Source organism: Salmo trutta, chromosome 16 (assembly GCF_901001165.1).
Source record: "Salmo trutta chromosome 16, fSalTru1.1, whole genome shotgun sequence".
NCBI classification, from domain to species: domain Eukaryota; kingdom Metazoa; phylum Chordata; class Actinopteri; order Salmoniformes; family Salmonidae; genus Salmo; species Salmo trutta.
In genome coordinates, this window is record NC_042972.1 from 53,896,364 (window position 1) to 53,915,768 (window position 19,405).

The 19,405-nt window shown below is 43.3% G+C and overlaps 1 protein-coding gene across 1 annotated transcript; it reads right to left on the reverse strand.

Annotated features, from left to right (window-relative positions):
* Positions 1-8,218: 8,218 nt before the first annotated feature.
* On the reverse strand, positions 8,219-18,438 carry atp6ap1la (ATPase H+ transporting accessory protein 1 like a). The gene is made up of 7 exons (XM_029694953.1): positions 18,290-18,438; positions 12,053-12,093; positions 11,734-11,822; positions 10,623-10,864; positions 10,449-10,499; positions 9,953-10,196; positions 8,219-9,460 (listed from the first exon to the last, which is right to left on the reverse strand). The coding sequence occupies exons 1-7, from the start codon at positions 18,388-18,390 to the stop codon at positions 9,197-9,199; spliced, it is 1,032 nt and encodes a 343-aa protein (XP_029550813.1). The 5' UTR covers positions 18,391-18,438; the 3' UTR covers positions 8,219-9,196.
* Between the last annotated feature and the right edge of the window lie 967 nt (positions 18,439-19,405).

Below are 19,405 nucleotides of genomic sequence, written 5' to 3' on the forward strand. Positions count from 1 at the left end.
TGGTCATGGCTCACATCAACACCATTATCCCAGAAACCCTAGACTCACTCATATTTGCAGACCGCCCTATCTCTATTGCACTCCACACTGCCCTTTCCCACCTGGACAAAAGGAACACCTATGTGAGAATGCTATTCCTTGACTACAGCTCAGAGTTCAAGTCCATAGTGCCCTCAAAGCTTGTCAATAAGCTAAGGACCCTGGGACTAAACACCTCCCTCCGCAACTGGATCCTGGACTTCCTGATGGGCCGCCCACAGGTGGTAAGGGTAGGTAACAATACATTAGCCACGCTGATCCTCAAAACAGGAGCCCCTCAGGGGTGCGTGCTCAGTCCCCTCCTGTACTCCCTGTTCACTCATGACTGCACAGCCAGGCACGACTCCAACACCATCATTCATTTTGCCGATGACACAACAGTGGTGACAGCCTATAGGGAGGAGGTCAGAGATCTGGCCATGTGGTGCAAGGACAACAACCTCTCCCTCAACGTGATCATGACAAAGGAGATGATTGTGGACTACAGGAAAAGAAGGACGAGCATGCCCCCATTCTCATCGACGGGGCTGTAGTGGAGCAGGTTGAGAGCTTCAAGTTCCTTGGTGTCCACATCACCAACAAACTAGCATGGTCCAAGCACACCAAGACAGTTGTGAAGAGGGCACGAAAAAACCTATTCCCCCTCAAGAGTCCTCAGATCCTGAAAAGGTTCTACAGCTGCACCATCGAGAGCATCCTGGCTGGTTGCATCACTGCCTGGTATGGCAACTGCTCGGCTTCCGACCGCAAGGCACTACAGAGATTAATGCGTACGGCCCAGTACATCAGTGGGGCCAAGCTTCCTTCCATCCAGGACCTCTTTACCAGGCGGTGTCAGAGGAAGGCCCTAAAAATTGTCATAGACTCCAGCCACCCTAGTCATAGACTGTTCTCTCTGCTACCGTACGGCAAGCGGTACCGGAGCACCATGTCTAGGTCCAAGAGGCTTCTAAACAGCTTCTACCCCGAAACCATAAGACTCCTGAACATCTAATCAAATGGCCACCCATGCTATTTGCATTGCCCCCCCACCCTATTTTCCACCGCTGCTACTCTCTGTTGTTATTATCTATGCATAGTCACTTTAATAACTCTACCTACATGTACATATTACCTCAACTAACAGGTGCCCCCACACATTGACTCTGTACCGGTACCCCCCTGTATAGTCTCGCTATTGTTATTTTACTGCTGCTCTTTAAGTACTTGTTACTTTTATTTCTTGTTCTTACTCTTATTTTTTTTAACTGCATTGTTGGTTAGGGGCTCGTAAGTAAGCATTTCAGTGTAAGGTCTACACTTGTTGTATTCGGTGCATGTGACTAATAACATTTGGTTTGATTTGATTTATAATTGCTAGTTAGTCTATTGCAGATTTGGACAAACAATCCACCTACCACCATTGTCTCTATGAATGGTGGATAGAGGATAGGATAGACAGATAGACTGGTAGACAATATTGAACTGTCATATAGTTAAGCAGTAAGGCCTGAGGGGGTGTGGTATATGGCCAAAATACCACGGCTAAGGGCTGTTCTTATGCACGACACAACGCGGAGAGTCTGGATACAGCCCTTAGCTGTGGTATATTGGCCATATACCACAAACCCCCGAGGTGCCTTATTGCTATTATAAACATATTACCAAGGTAATTAGAGCAGTAAAAATAAATATTTTGTCATACCCGTGGTGGTCAGTGACATTTAAGATTTACATTTTAGTCATTTAGCAGACGCTCTTATCCAGAGCGACTTACAGTATTGAGTGCCTACATTTCATGCATTTCTTTTTTTGTACTGGCCCCCCGTGGGAATCAAACCCACAACCCTGGCGTTGCACACACCATGCTGGTGTTGCAATCACCATGCTCTACCAACTGAGCCATAGGGAAGTCATGCATACTCACATAGTCATGCATAGATGAGGAAGGACTTTTTTAAATGAATGAACATGGCCTTATTTCTATTACAGCACATTCGATGACTATCATTCATATTCCATTCACCCGGATAAATGTAACATCGATATGTTTAGGCTGCTACATGATATAAAAATGTTCCCTATACCTACCATGAGGTTGCTACACCCTAGCCTATGAATTAACATGTATAATGTAGGTGCACAGGCCAAGAGAACATTTTGAGTAATCAAGGTGACAGACAGTGACACATTCAGTACTGCCTTGTACACTCTTGCCTGCAAAATGCTGATCTAGGGTGCAATCATTTGTCCAACAGTTGCAAACAGGAGTTTCTATAGGACAGATTCAGGTATGTTTATTCCCGTTTTGTCCAGAGGCAACAAGAAGGCAACAAGAAACAGCTGCCTCCAATTGGAGATCAACCCCAAACAACACCCGACATAGAAACAGAAAACCTAGAACCCACAACATAGAAATAACAACACAGACTGTCAAACACACACCCCCCTGTCACGCCCTGACCCATCTACTATAGAAAATGACCTCTTACACTGGTCAGGACGTGACAAGTGTAGACATTGTTAATGTCAACAGTGAAGAGGCGACTCCGGGATGCTGTCCTTCTAGGCAGAGTTCCTCTGTCCAGTGTCTGTGTTCTTTTGCCCATCTTAATCTTTTCTTCTTATTAGCCAGTCCGAGATATGGCTTTTTCTTTGCTACTCTGCCTAGAAGGCCAGCATTCCAGAGTCGCCTCTTCACTGTTGACGTTGAGACTGGTGTTTTGAGGGTACTATTTAACGAAGCTGCCAGTTGAGGACTTGAGGCATCTGTTTCTCAAACTAGACACTAATGTACTTGTCCTCTTGCTTAGTTGTGCACTGGGGACTCCCACTCCTTTCAATTCTGGTTAGAGACAGTTTGCGCTGTTCTGTGAAGGGAGTAGTACACAGCACTGTACGAGATCTTCAGTTTCTTGGCAATTTCTCGCATGGAGTAGCCTTCATTTCTCAGAACAAGAATAGACTGACGAGTTTCAGAAGAAAGTCCTTTGTTTCTGGCCATTTTGAGCCTGTAATTGAACCCACAAATGCTGATGCTCCAGATACTCAACTAGTCTAAAGAAGGCCAGTAGTATTGCTTCTTTAATCAGCACAACAGTTTTCAGGTGTGCTAACATAATTGCAAAAGGGTTTTCTAATGATCAATTAGCCTTTCAAAATGATAAACTTGGATTAGTTAACACAATGTGCCATTGGAACACAGGAGTGATCGTTGCTGATAATGGGCCTCTGTACGCCTATGTAGATATTCCACAAATTAAACTGCCGTTTCCAGCTACAATAGTCATTTACAACATTAACAATGTCTACACTGTATTTCTGATCAATGTGATGTTATTTTAATGGACCCAAAAATGGCCTTTCTTTCAAAAACAAGGACATTTCTAAGTGACCCCAAACTTTTGAACGGTAGTGTATATATATATAGCTAGCTCTCTGTATCTCTCGCTCTCTCTCACTTCTCCTTCATTTTTAAAGAAATTAATTTGTTGAAAACTGTTCAACTATTGCCTTTCTCTCTCTTTGTGTCAACTACTCACCACATGTTATGCAGTGCAGTGCAGTGCTAGCAAACTGTAACTTTGTAACGGTTGTCTTCAGAAATGGACCAAGGCGCAGCAGGTATGTGGATACTCATAGTTTAATTCAAAAAAAGAGTAAAGCATCCACGGTGAAAAACAATTAACAAGACAGCAGCAACAGTTTTACAGGCTCTACAAACGCAGTGCAAAAACAACCACCCACAACCCCAAAGAAAAACACACACACCTATATAGGACTTCCAATCAAAGGCAACTCAACACACCTGCCTTCAATTGGAAGTCCCAATCAACAATACAAACATTCCCATACACAAAACTGTCACGTCCTGACCCCAAAACTAAAACAATAGCTCCATCTGCTGGTCAGGACGTGACAGTACCCCCCCTCAAGGTGCAGACCCCGGAATGCACCTACCAACAGAAAACACCAACAAAAAACCCATAAACAATAACCCCTAAACAATAAGGGAGGGAAGGGAGGGTGGCTGCCGTCACCGACGGCACTGTGCTACACCCTCCCTCCCCAACCCACCTATCCTGGAGGTGGCTCCGGTGCAGGACGTGGACCTCGCTCCACCTTCGGCGTCGCCCACTTTGGTGGCGCCGATAACTGCGCCGGGCAGACGGGCCACTCGGGCTGACCCTGGCAGACGGACCACTCGGGCTGGGTCGGAGGACAGGAGGGCCACTCGGGCTGGGCCGGAGGGCAGGAGGGCAACTCGGGCTGGGCCGGAGGGCAGGAGGGCCACTCGGGCTGGGCCGGAGGGCAGGAGGGCCACTCGGGCTGGGCCGGAGGGCAGGAGGGTCACTCGGGCTGGGCCGGAGGGCAGGAGGGCCACTCGGGCTGGGCCGGAGGGAAGGAGGGCCACTCGGGCTGGGCCGGAGGGAAGGAGGGCCACTCGGGCTGGGCCGGAGGGCAGGAGGGCCACTCGGGCTGGGCCGGAGGGCAGGAGGGCCACTCTGGCAGATCCTGACAGGCAGGGCACCCTGGCAGATCAGGGCAGGCGGGCACCTCTGACAGAACCGGGCAGTCGGGCCACTCTGGCAGAACCGGGCAGTCTGGCAGAACCAGGCAGTCTGGCCACCCTGGCAGAACCGGGCAGTCTGGCCACCCTGGCAGAACCGGGCAGTCTGGCCACCCTGGCAGAACCGGGCAGTCGGGCCACCCTGGCAGAACCGGGCAGTCGGGCCACCCTGGCAGAACCGGGCAGTCGGGCCACCCTGGCAGTTCCGGGAAGTCAGGCCGCCCTGGCAGTTCCGGGAAGTCGGGCCGCTCTGGCGGCTTCTGACTGGCGGGCGGCTCTGGCGACTCCTGACTGGCGGGCGGCTCTGGCGACTCCTGACTGGCGGGCGGCTCTGGCGACTCCTGACTGGCGGGCGGCTCTGGCGACTCCTGACTGGCGGGCGGCTCTGGCGACTCCTGACTGGCGGGCGCGTCTCTGGCGACTGTTGACTGGCGGGCGGCTCTGGCGACTGTTGACTGGCGGGCGGCTCTGGCGACTGTTGACTGGCGGGCGGCTCTGGCGACTGTTGACTGGCGGGCGGCTCTGGCGACTGTTGACTGGCGGGCGGCTCTGGCGACTGTTGACTGGCGGGCGGCTCTGGCGACTGTTGACTGGCGGGCGGCTCTGGCGACTGTTGACTGGCGGGCGGCTCTGGCGACTGTTGACTGGCGGGCAGCTCTGGCGACTTACGCCTGGCGAGGCTGGGCTGACGCACTAGACTCCTGATGCGTGGGGCTGGTACTGGCATGCCAGCCTAGAGACACGCACCTCCATGCTAGTGCGTCTAGCGGGAAACACCGGACCGAAAGGGCGCACTGGCGGTCTTGAGTGCAGGGTTGGCTTCACCCCTTCCGGCTCGATGCTCACCTTGCCCTGGCACCTGCGGGGCACTGGTACCGGGCGGACTGGGCTGTGTGTCCGTATAGGCGAGATGGTGCGTACCTCAGCGTAACATGGCGCCCTCCACCTCATACGCACCTCCCTGTAGTCACGGGTAGCTGGCTTACGGCTCTTCCCTGGCCTGGCCAAGCTACCCGTGTGCCCCCCCCAAAAAAAATCTTGGGGCTGCCTCTCGGGTTTCCTACCCAACCGTGTTCCAGCATAACGTTCCCGTTGGTTCCTCTGTCCAGCTGCCTCCACTCTCCTGAGTGCCTCCACCTGTTCCCATGGGAGGCGATCCCTTCCGGCCAGGATCTCTTCCCAGGTGTAGGCTCCCTTGCCGTCCAGGACGTCCTCCCATGTCCATTCCTCCCTTTTTCTCTCCTGTGGCTTCCTCCTCTTCTGCTGCTTGGTCCTTTGGTGGGTGGTTCTGTAACGGCTGTCTTCAGAAATGGACCAAGGCGCAGCAGGTATGTGGATACTCATAGTTTAATTCAAAAAAAGAGTAAAGCATCCACGGTGAAAAACAATTAACAAGACAGCAGCAACAGTTTTACAGGCTCTACAAACGCAGTGCAAAAACAACCACCCACAACCCCAAAGAAAAACACACACACCTATATAGGACTTCCAATCAAAGGCAACTCAACACACCTGCCTTCAATTGGAAGTCCCAATCAACAATACAAACATTCCCATGCACAAAACTGTCACGTCCTGACCCCAAAACTAAAACAATAGCTCCATCTGCTGGTCAGGACGTGACAAACTTGTACTTTCAGTAATAGATTCATTGATTGATCCTTTGATTGGGTGGACAAAATGTCACTTCATGCTGCAAGAGCACTGATAGGTTGGAGGACGTCCTCCGGAAGTTGCCATAATTACTGTGTAAGTCTATGGAAGGGGGTCAGAACCATGAGCCTCTGAGGTTTTGCATTGATGTCAATATACCCAGAGGAAAACGGAAAATAGATGTCCTCCGCCTACACCATGGAGGCTACTATAGACCTTCATTGCAAAACAGTGTGTTTTAATCATTTATTTGGTGACGTGAATATATTTAGTATAGTTTTATCTAAAAATGAGAACTTTTTTAATGTTTCACTATTTTTATTTGTATTAAATTCACTGAGGAGGAAGGTCATTCCTACCTCTGTGTCATGTCCTGACCATTGAGTGCTCTTATTTTCTATGGTAGAGTAGGTCAGGGTGTGACTGGGGGGTTTATTCTACTAAAAATGTTCAATGTTTGGTTCTAGTTTCTGTTTTTCTATATTGTTTTTTTTGGATGATCCCCAATTAAAGGCAGCTGGTCATCGTTGTCTCTAATTGGGGATCATATTTAAGTAGTTGTTTTTCCCACCTTTGTTTTGTGGGAGATTATTTTGAGTTAGTGCATGTTGCACTTCTGTCGTCACGGTTTGTTGTTCGTTTATAGTTTATTGTTTGTATTGCGAAGTTTCACATTTAAATAAAATATGTGGAACGATATTCACGCTGCGCCTTGGTCCTTTCCTACACACAGATGTGACACTCTGAGGAGCCTCCACTGATATACGGTATGATATATCTCGGGTGTCAGCTAATCAGCATTCAGGGCTCAAACCACACAGTTTATAATAAAATTTAGTGCGCGGAAAAGCATAGTTCCCAATAAAAAAAACACACTACCCTCCCCAAAGCAAAAATATAATGCTTGACAACTCTCCCCTATTTTTGACTTGGGACCGAATATAATTTGTGCAAAGTCTAGTGATGCAATCGTTGAGCACATTTACAGCAGTATGTAGCAGAGCAAAGACCAGGTTGTGAATTTGAGCCTCACTTCGAGCAAAAAAAATTCTTTAACCGTCTGCCTGTCTATTTCTTGTCCAGAGACAGAACCCTTTTCACACCATTCAAGAGGACATTCCATGATCAATAGGTACTGTAGGACATTGATAACAGTTATGAGCCCAGGCACCACTGGAATTGGAGCCCAAGGTCTCCTGTTTATAAGACAGGCGCTTTCACTAGCTAAGCACAGCAGCTGACACATCTGCAATGCATGTTGGTAAACCTAACCTTTAGAGGAGGTGGATTGCAGTTTGCAGGGTGAGTTCATTCTACCCTGGAGAAAAGCATTGCCTAATGTGAGGGTTCGAACCTACAACCCTCAGATTAAGAGACTCATGCTCTACCGACTCGGATCTGGCCTGGGACTGAATATTTTACAACTCCAGTGCCTCCACTCAGTGAGAGATCTCTTTCCATGCAAGAATCAAACAACATTTATTAATATGTTAAAGGCCCAGTGCAGTTAAAATTGTTTTTTACTATGTTTTATATCATATTGTACTACAGCTGATGAAACTAGCATGGTAAGTGTTATTTCCTTGTAGTTGCTGGTTGAAATGACAATCTACACAGGACCTTTTAATCAGCAGGTTTGGTTTACATGGGCGAGAGTTTCGGCTTTCCATGGTGACATCACCATGCTGTAAATTGGTTAATAGATCAATAACAAAGAGAGTTCCAAACCTCTCTGCCAATAACAGCTAGTTTTCAGTTTTTCTCTTGCCACCTAGACCACTCCCAGATAGCCCTAACAAAATTCTTGCTTGAGAAATAGTTGTTAGCCAAAAAGGTATTTTTGCTAAATTTTCTAGAAATCTATTACAGGTACCTGATTTTTACCCAGAAATGATTTGATATTGATATAAAAATGGCTGAATTGGACCTTTAAACTTCCACACTACTCTTCCATTTTGATAGATTGCAATGGACACCTTTGAGCCAACTTGGGTTTATTTTGTCCAAACACATAGCCTACAGATAAATGAAACGTACATAACAATAGGTTCTTAGAAAATGTTTACAATTTTGCGCATCAGAGTAGGGTACTGTTGTATGCAAATGTTTTTTCTAGCCACAGGCATGATGCATATCACAGTAAATTGTTGATGTGGTTCTGGCAATTGATTTAATGAACTGCTTTTTAAATAGTTCAATGACTATATAATGTTTTAACTGGAAAACTATTGAAGACGCACCTTGTAAGAAGAATACACATTTGAGAAATTAAAAACACCAAATAAAATTTACAAAACCAGAACTCACATACAGTATTATTTTCACAAATGCTCGCACTAAGACAAGTTCTTGAAAACACATCCTCTGCAGGTCTGAAACAGAATGTCACCAATTGCGTATCCAACAAAGATTAATTAATTACATAATAGAATATACTGCATACCCTTTACAGTATGTATCGTTTAGGGTATGGATATTAAAATGAAACTTCTTTATCCAATATACCAGCATTTATAGTACTGACAAGGAACTAAATAAATCGTTTTTTTGTGCTTTTAACAGTTTGAATTTCATTCAAGAGTACATAATTATTCGTTTATTTTTCACTTGCAATGCCAGATAAGTGGTTAATGTCTCAGGATTAGTGTCCTCCGAAGTTGTTTCCAAATCCACCAGATGATACTGAGCCGCAAAGTATTGGATCTACCGGGCTTGGATAACCACTGCCTGAGCCCAGCAATGCCACAGTGGACAACCATATCAAGTCCAGGCAACATGACCATGTCCTTCAGTATGGGAGGTTGCTTTATATCTAGAGTTGAGTCAGTCAATCAGTCGGTCTGCCAGCCATCGGGGGTCTCAGTCAGAGCCCCTGCACAGTCACTTTCTGACAACTACAGAAACGGTCTATACTCCTAGTGGTGGAGACTGAGGTGGATCCTGGGAAACAGAGTCCTACAAGCTGTTTTTCTCAGTGGCGGTGGAGCCGGTGGCATCGGTGCATTCTGCAGTCTCTGAGCTGCGAGGGAAGTAGACAGTAGTCTTGTGCTCTTCGTAGGTGTCGATGTGTTTGAGGTGCACCACCATGTGCAGAGCGTAGGCCAGGACCAGGAGAAGGATGAGAGAGGTGATCAGACCCATGAGGATTGCCGGAGTGAAGAACGTAGCACAGTCGCTGGCTGAGGCAAACTTGTTGGACAGCACGTTGAACGATTGTAACTGTCGGGCAAAGAGAAATATAAAAGTGAGATCTTCAAGTAAAGTAAACAATGTAAAGATTCCATACATAACACATAAAGGTTATTACATAAAAACTATTCTTGTGGATTTCTAGATCATGTAACTCTTTAAAAAAAATAAACATGAACATTTCTGGGTTCATACACAAACACAATAAAATACAATACATTAACAATGTAGTGTAATGGTATAACAATAGTTCCACTTGGCGGTATGACTAGAAACTGTCCTGTATTATGGAGAGTTTAATATAGCCACAGTCCTGGAGTCCTGTTAACTGATAATTCCTTATTATTTTACAGCAATTTTAACAAATCATGGTTTTAACAAACAGTACAAGTTATCCATTACATTTCAACAGGAGTAGCTACAGTGGTTCCAACAGAACCATTAGAACGTGCTCCTCTATCAAAACATCCCTCCCCTCCTGCCATAAAATGTTGCCTTCCCGCAAAACCAATGCATGCCAACCTGGAAGTCTGTGAAGGTGATGTGCCAGTTTGCAGAGTTGTCTGTGATTGAGCTTGGTACAAGCAGTGTGTCGTACTTCTGCAGACTGCTGACGTGTTGACAGTGGTAGGAGTAGGTACTAGGAGCGTACACGTCGCTGGCATTGAACGTAGCCTCGTGGGTCCAGTTGTAGTGGATGTGTACGCTGTCCAGAGTAAACCAGTTCTGCCCTGCCGACTCATAGAACGTGTTGGACATCTGTAGCCTGTCGGAACAGTTCATACATTGATTATACATTTACATTTTAGTCATTTAGCAGATGCTCTTGTCAAGAGAGACACAATTAGTGTACAGTACACAGAATATATAAATATCAAGTATCACAACCAAACTGTAACACACACGATATACTTTAGACCAACATGTGACCTGCCAGGAAAACCCTGGGCCAATCGATAATGTTTAGAATGGTCTTTCAAGCCTAAATGTGGCTGTAAAAATGAATGAAGAAGCAAACCTTATGGCAAGTCCTCTCAAGTCCTCCACATCTCCAAAACGTAGTACAAGCCTGGTGGAAAAACAAATTCAATAGCACTGTCGTTACCTCATCCTTCAAAATATCAGGAGAGCGAGGAAGAGTCATGTATCTTGAACTGCAGCAGGAATATCTACAGCCGCTAAGCAGACTTACGTAGCTTTATCTTTGCTGCACATAGAGCCTTTGGTGTCAACCGGTGCATCGGGGCCGAATGCCTTCTCTGTGAGATCCACTAAAGTGCTGTTCCTGAACCTTATAGCAATCTTCCTGGCCCTAAACAGGATACATGTTTTTCCATTGTAAACCACGCTCAGAGGAGAGTAAGGAAGAGTGCTCGATGTCTGCAGTAGCCTCCTTTTGGTTCTGTGTGGGGAGTCCAGCTGCCACCCATAAAGCTGATGTCGGGAAAGAGAGGATGGGTTGAAAGAGGAAGAGAGGGAACAGAAGAGAAGGAGAAAGGGAGAGAGAAATAGATAAGATGGTGGCTCATTGATTGACAACCAACAGTAATCTGAAGTACTATTACAGATTGCTTTTCATCTCATTGTGGGGGCTGCAGTGGGCGTTCATTGACCGATAAGACATTGTGTAAGGGTGCTGTTGTTAGGAATAATCTAATCTGTTTATTCATTTCCTTGATGACAATATATCTAATGGTTTACCTCACTAAGATTATGCCTTCTGTCTGGGGTTAATATCAAATGATTGGGAATAAAACCTATTCTCATTGTACAAGGTCCTATTGGATAACTAAAAACTTCTGTCTGGTGTAGTCACGCACACAGTAGTCTACACTGAATATACCAAACATTCGGAACACCTTCCAAATATTGAGTAGCAAATCTTTTGTCTTGCCCATTCACAATCTGAATGGTACATATACACAATCCATGTCTCAATTGTCTCAATGCTGAAAAAAATATTATTTAACCTGTCTCCTTCCCTTCATTTACACTGATTGAAGTGGATTTAACAAGTGACATAAGGGATCATAGCTTCCACGTGGATTCCCTTGGTCAGTCTATGTCATGGAAAGAGCAGGTGTTCATAATGTTGTGTGCACTCGGTGTATTTCTCCTTTCTGCTGAAGTGTGCACTCGTTCACTATACTTTCCGTAAATATGAAAGCATTGGATTGATGGAGGCATGGGCTAGTGGGAGGTTCCACCAAATTTCTTCTACCGGTCATTTCCTTTCAAGTCAGTGAAGTGAAGTGAACAAGTGCACACTTTGAGAGTAAGGAAAGATAATTGGGACATAGTACCTGCAGCACTCTTCTGAGAGGGTGCTCCACTGCAAGCAAAGAACTGTCCCCATCGGAAGCAGCACTGTGGCTCTGGGAAGCCAATCCATCTGTATACAAGGAGCGAAAGAGAAATATAATTCAATAAAAAACATTACTGCGTATTAACAATGTCAATACAGCGTTGTTACGGGAGTTATTACAGTGTTACAACTACACAGGTACACGAGCAACATAAAGTGAAGTGTTACCAGTGAATTTAGTTTATTTTTTTATACACATCTCAAAATATAATTAAAAACTTCACGTAATCAATTGACAATAAGGGAAAATAACTCACTGTTTTGAACCCTGATATCTTGGGATGTGGGTCCCCCTGAACTGTAAATATAAGACAATAAATTATTATTTCAGATGGTAGACTGTAAGCTACTGGCTACAGGACATCAACGTAAATCTCTCTTATATGATTACTAGGACAGGAGAATATCAGGCATACACTATTGGTTGTTCCACTGGAAAGCTTAAGGTGAATGCACCAATTTGTAAGTCGCTCTGGATAAGAGCGTCTGCTAAATGACTTAAATGTAAATGTAAATATACAATTAAAACCATTTCAAGCATCGGGTTTGATACAGTTTATTATATACAGTGTCAAGAAAAAGTATGTGAACCCTTTGGAATTACTTGGATTTCTGTTTAAATTGGTCATCAAATTCGATCTGATCTTCATCTAAGTCACAACTATAGACAAACATAGTGTGCTTAAACTAATAACACACAAATGATTGTACTTTTCTTGTGTATATTGAATAGATCATTTAAACATTCACAGTGTCGGTTGGGAAAAGTATGTGAACCTCTAGGCTAATGACTTCTCCAAAAGCTAATTGGAGTCAGGAGTCAGCTAACCTGGAGTCCAATCAATGAGACGAGATTGGAGATGTTGGTTAGAGCTGCCTTGCCCTATAAAAACACTCACAAAATTTGAGTTTGCTATTCACAAGAAGCATTGCCTGATGTGAACCATGCCTTGAACAAAAGAGTTCTCAGAAGACCTAAGATTAAGAATTGTTGACTTGCATAAAGCTGGAAAGGGTTACATAAGTATTTCTAAAAGCCTTGATGTTCATCAGTCCACAGTAAGACGAATTGTCTATAAATGGAGAAGGTTCAGCACTGTTGCTACTCTCCATAGGAGTGGCCGTCCTGCAAAGATGACTGCAAGAGCACAGCGCAGAATGCTCAATGAGGTTAAGAAGAATCCTAGTGTTAGCTAAAGACTCACAGAAGTCTCTGGAACATGCTAACATCTCTGTTGACGAGTCTACGATATGTAAAACACTAAACAAGAATGGTGTTCATGGGAGGACACCACGTAAGAAGCCACTGCTGTCCAAAAAAAACAATGCTGCATCTCTGAAGTTTGCAAAAGTGCACCTGGATGTTTCACAACGCTACTGGCAAAATATTCTGTGAACAGATTAAACTACAGTTGAGTTGTTTGGAAGGAACACACAACATTATGTGTGGAGAAAAAAAGGCACAGCACACCAACATCAAAACCTCATCCCAACTGTAAAGTATGGTGGAGGGAGCATCATGGTTTCGGGCTGCTTTGCTGCCTCAGTGCCTGGACAGTTTGCTATCATCAACGGAAAAATGAATTCCCAAGTTTATCAAGACATTTTGCAGGAGAATGTTAGGTTATCTGTCCGCCAATTGAAGCTCAACAGAATTTGGATGATTCAGCAGGACAACGCCCCAAAATACATACTTTTCCCACCCTGGACTGTGAATGTTTACACGGTGTGTTCAATAAAGACATGAAAATGTATAATTGTTTGTGTGTTATTAGTTTAAGCAAACTGTGTTTGTCTATTGTTGTGACCTAGATGAAGATCAGATCAAATTTTATGACCAATTTATGCAGAAATCCATATATTTCCAAAGGGTTCACGTACTTTTCTTGCCACTGTGTATATATACAGTACCAGTCAAATGTTTGGACACACCTACTCATTCAAGGGCTTTTCTTTATTTTTACTATTTTTTTTTACAACGTATAATAATAGTGAAGACATCAAACCTGTGAAATAACACATATGGATCATGTAGTAACCAAAAAAGTGTTAAAGAAATGTGTTCAAAGTAGCCACCCTTTGCCTTGATGACAGCTTTGCACACTCTTGACATTCTCTCAACCAGCTTCACCTGGAATTATTTTCTAACAACCTTGAAGGAGTTCCCACATATGATGAGCACTTGTTGGCTGCTTTTCCTTCACTCTGTTGTCCAACTCATCCCAACCATCAGAATGCTGTGGTAGCTATGCTGGTTCAGTGTGCCTTGACTATTAAATAAATCACTGACAGTGTCACCAGCAAAGCACCCCCACACATCACACCTCCTCCTCCATGCTTCATGGTGGGAACCACACATGCGGAGATCATCCGTACACCTACTCTGCTTCTCACAAAGACACGGCGGTTGAAACCAAAAATCTCTAATTTGGATTCATCAGACCAAAGGACAGATACTGGTCTAATGTCCATTTCTCATGTTTCTTGGCCCAAACAAGTCTCTTCATCTTATTGGCGTTCTTTAGTAGTGGTTTCTTTGCAGCAATTTGACCGTGAAGGCCTGATTCACGCAGTCTCCTCTGAACAGTTGATGTTGAGATGTTTCTGTTACTTGAACTCTGTGAAGCATTGATTTGGGCTGCAATTTCTGAGACTAGTATTTCTAATAAACGTATCCTCTCCAGCAGAGGCAACTCTGGGTCTTCTTTTCCTGTGGTGGTCCTCATGAGAGCCAGTTTCATCATAGCGCTTGATGGTTTTTGCGACTGCAGTTGAAGAAACTTTCAAAGTTCTTGAAATGTTTCGTATTGACTGACCTTCATGTCTTAAAGTAATGATGTACTGTTGTTTCTCTTTGCTTATTTGAGCTGTTCTTTCCATAATATGGACTTGGTCTTTTACCAAATAGGGCTATCTTCTGTATACCACCCATACCTTGTCACAACACAACTGATTGGCTCAAACACATTAAGAAGGAAGGAAATTCCACAAATTAACTTTAACAAGGCACACCTGTTAATTGAAATGCATTCCAGGTGACTACCTCATGAAGCTGGTTGAGAGAATGCCAAGAGTGTGCAAAGCTGTCATCAAGGCAAAGGGTGGCTACATTGAAGAATCTCAAATATAAAATATATTCTGATTTGTTTTTCTGGTTACTACATGATTCCATATGTGTTATATCATAGCTTTGATGTCTTCACCATTATTCTACAATGTAGAAAATAGTATAAATAAAGGTGTGTCCAAACTTTTGAGTGGTACTGTATTTTAAAAAACAACACTGGAACCATAGGTTGGCCAAGCGGACATTGTGAGATGGTACCTTCTACATGGAAAACAAAATGTATAATAGTGTTTTAGAAATGTGGATGTGACTAAAAAAGAGACAACACTTTCCCTAATAATGTATTTGGCCTAGTTTGCTCTTATTGTGTTTTCCTCAACAGTGCAAGAGATTATCCTGTGACTAACTGTTTAAGCATCTAATCACTGCCATAATGCCAGATTAAATGAGCTTTGGGGAAACGCTAAAACCTGATTAAGGTTCTGCTCGATTAATCCTCCCAGCCCATGGTGTCCTTACTGGGACTTAGGGGGGCCAGCAGCCAGACCATGGTATCCTTATTAGGGCTCAGAGGGTTTAGTGTAGCTAGCAGACTTCCCACCAGATCTGAGGCGGCTACCGAGGACTGGCAGGCAGCAGGGTTGTGGTCCTCAGGCAGTAAACTGAAATTCCAATTCCATTCTTCTTCATTGCTTTTCAATTAGGTACGTTGGAATTTCAGTTAGGTTCCTGAATTGAAATGGAAATGACCCTAACCATGAATGGCAAACATTTGATGTGTGTGTGCACTTTAATATCAATGCAAATGTCAGTAATTTAATGTGCAAAGCACTTTTTCTACAGCTTTCGTCTTCGGGTGTCCAGTACATTTCTCCATTGGCGCACTACTGGTCTATCTGAGCAGTGGGTGGTGAGCATCTGTAGTCATACACTGTACTTATATTCTGCATGAATCATAATCCCTTATCTGATATGTTTATTATTAAAAGCATGAGGGCAACATTTGACTTGACCTTGTAATAAGGCCCTATGCTACTGCGTGGTGATTTGTTTAATACTATTACAGGCAGTAATTTACTACTGTTAAATTCTATATTATTATCTATAACAGGAATAGATCATATTCAGTGTACCTCAGTGTAAAAGTGTAATTCTCTGACATTTGTTACTGAAATCCCATCTGTGGGTGTATCTGTGTTGGGCTGGCTCAGTGATGTAACAAGACATTTGGGAGTTGACGAGGAGTGAGTGCTCCGTGTTCTTGTTCGCCAGCAGATGCCATTCTTACATAATAAAAAAGTGACAAAACAATGAGTAATAATTTATCTGAACACAAGTGTCAAACTGAATTTGCTACACAGACCCACACGTCCTCACCAAAATCACTAACCCGAGCAAAAATGGAGCTTTAATTCAAACGACTGAACCAATTGTGATGATCTAGAGTGGATAGCAAAATCCTCCTCCCTTCTCCTGCCTCTATCCCAACCCCACCCTACCAGCAGATTACAAATCCACTCTGTACTCTGCCCTGCTGCCATCATTGACTGGCTGCACCTGAGCATGTTATGGACCAGCCATTATATAATCAATATGATCCGTTGATCATCTCTCTCTTTCACTTCACAATGCCTGGCATTTCTTTTATTCTGTGAGGGTAAGAGGGAATATTGCGGTGGACGCGCTGCTTTTAGACTGCCCCCTGTGCTCAGCTCAGCACGTTCATGCCTAGCTAAATCAAATCTGCTCTAAGACTAAAGCCCGTACTGCCCTACATGTTGCCACAAAGCCCCATCTGTGCAGGCGCGAATGCAGACGGGCTAAATAGCCTAATGCCCTTGAGGCAATATGTTGCCAATTACACATTCGTTTTTTTTAAATGAAGTCAGATATTCACTAACAGATGAGCACAAAGCACATATGTTTTACAGGTGCTGGGATACAGGGCGGCGAATAATTACTTTGGTAAACAAGGAGGGGAACGAATCTTTGTCTTTTTTAGTTAAAGATACAAAATGTTAAGTAGTATTGTCCATGTTTCGTTTTTGCCTAAATGCACAAAAGACACCTTGACAAGTGAAATGAGCCTGAAATTGTTTCATTGATTATGTTTCTTCATTATTGCAATTGGAATGATACTCACCTCTTGGATCATCAGGTGACTTTGTTTACTGTATTCTGTGTATTCATCACCTGATTTAATCACAATATCACACTGCTCTCCTACAGAAAGCATCAGAAGCCCCTGCTGTCTATTAAGGACAGGTTCACAGGAGGTTGTAGCCTAGGCAGCTGAATAGAAATATCATTAAGAATATGATGTAGAATTTTTGGGGGCAGTACATGCTCACAATACTGCTGGAAATGTCAGGACTTGTTGACAGGAGGCTACTGTAGCCTATGCAGTAGCTGAGGTAAGTGTCAGGGTCATGACCACATGCCACATGTAAAAACAATATGATTAAAAAGTAAGCAGGGGTCAGAAGGTAGGGAATCAAGGCACCAGGCATCTACTGGAGTCATCTACCTGGCAATCTGATAGCTCATATTTCAATCCAAATATGGTGACTCCAGGCTCCCTACTGTATTCATTAAAGTTATATAAAACACAATTCATGGGATATTATGTCCATGCTACTGAAATAACATAAACTGCAATAACATTGTCGATCAAAATAACCAAAATCAATGAATTGATGTCCAATGAAACACTACAAACAAATAAAGGAAGTAACTGAAGTAACAAATCTGTAGTTAACATCATAGTTAACATATTTTATTTAATATAAAATATATTATATATATATTCAGTAAAACTCATGAAAAGAGCTGTTACAGAAATGACAAAATTACTGTTTTTATATTATTTATTTTACATTTTGATTACTAGATTAACAGCAGTGAAAGAGCTGAATAGAATAGAAATACTCAATCTAGCATATATGGACCTGTACTCAAATAGTGTAATCCTCAGAGGAAGGATGGCTCTGCGATATATAGCATGTGAGCATACAGAATATGACTCCATCTCATCCCTGATGTAACAGCTTTCATTCCTGCCTGTTTTTGTAGTGCATATATGGATTTGCCCTGTAAACTGATGCCTTCAGAGCAACACCAATGGATTTTCTCTTGTGTTTCACTGACAAATTCCTAGGACATTATAATTGCAGATGTGCACACTACAGTATAGTACAGTACAGTGCAGCACACAAGGTAAGAGGGAAATCACTACCACAATTGTTACAAATAAAAAGAGACAATGCTTTTACAGATTCACAAATGGATTTTAAAACTGTCTGTTTCTCATTCCCACGATCTCAATCACACTATGAAAGAACCTCATTCTCCCCCCACCCCCCTGCACATCCATCCATCCCCCTGCCTGACTCCAGCCTAGAGTTGAAATACCTCCTTTCATGCCTACCTTTTCTCCACAACAGCAGGCACTTGATCAAAAGACAAAGAAAGCTGCAGAAAAACGACAGAAAATAAATACAAATACATAAAGAGGTCTTGTTTTGCCATGGAGCCGGCCAGATGAGACTACGACTGATGATGACTGCTTCCTAATCTGCTTCGAAAACAGCCGAAGCCTAAGCCTGCTGCTTGACAAGGGCAGCAGCCAATAGAAATCTAGATGGACTGGTAATTATGTGTCACGGTCACACCCACTCTCAGAACACACACACACTCACACACAAAGCCCAGCAGCTGTCCTCAAGAAAACTGATTCATAAATACACTGTTAATCATTTTGAATGTTCAAGGTCAGTATGCTTGCCGTTTTTTTCCCACAGTGAACGTGCCCCCTTGATTAAATGACCTAGATACCAGGCTGTCTCTATTGGAATTAATTTAAAGTATAAACCAGGGTTATCTGAAGAATAAAAAAAAGCTCTGCATGAAAATAAGATCATGGGTTAATGAAGCAGTATGAAAATTAAATATGACGAAAGACACGTTAATTCAATGGAATTACATCCTCGTCACTGGCATACAGTTGACACTGGATGGATATGTTCTTTTTCCTAGACTGGAATACCCTTCTGTCTGTACATCAGTAACCTATGAATGATGAGATTGTGCTACAATTTAAAAGAGGGGTAAAAAAACAAACATAGGCTAGGCCTACATCAATGGAATTGTTTCATATTCTAATAATCTAAATAGTAATATAAGAATAAAATAGTGAAAACGCATCATAATACACTGTATACTGAACAAAAATATAAACATAACATGTGAAGGGTTGGTCCCATATTTGATAAGCTGAAATAAAAGATCCCAGAAATGTTCCATAAGCACAAAAGGCGTATTTCTCTCAAATTTTGTTCACAAATATGTTCACATCCCTGCTAGTAAGCATTTCTTCAAGATAATCCATCCACCTGGCAGGTGTGGCATATCAAGAAGATGATTAAACAGAATGATCATTACACCGGTGCACCTTGTGCTGGGGACAATAAAAGGCCACTTTAAAATATAAAGTTTTGTCACACAACACAATGCCACAAATGTCTCAAGTTTTGAGGGAGACTGC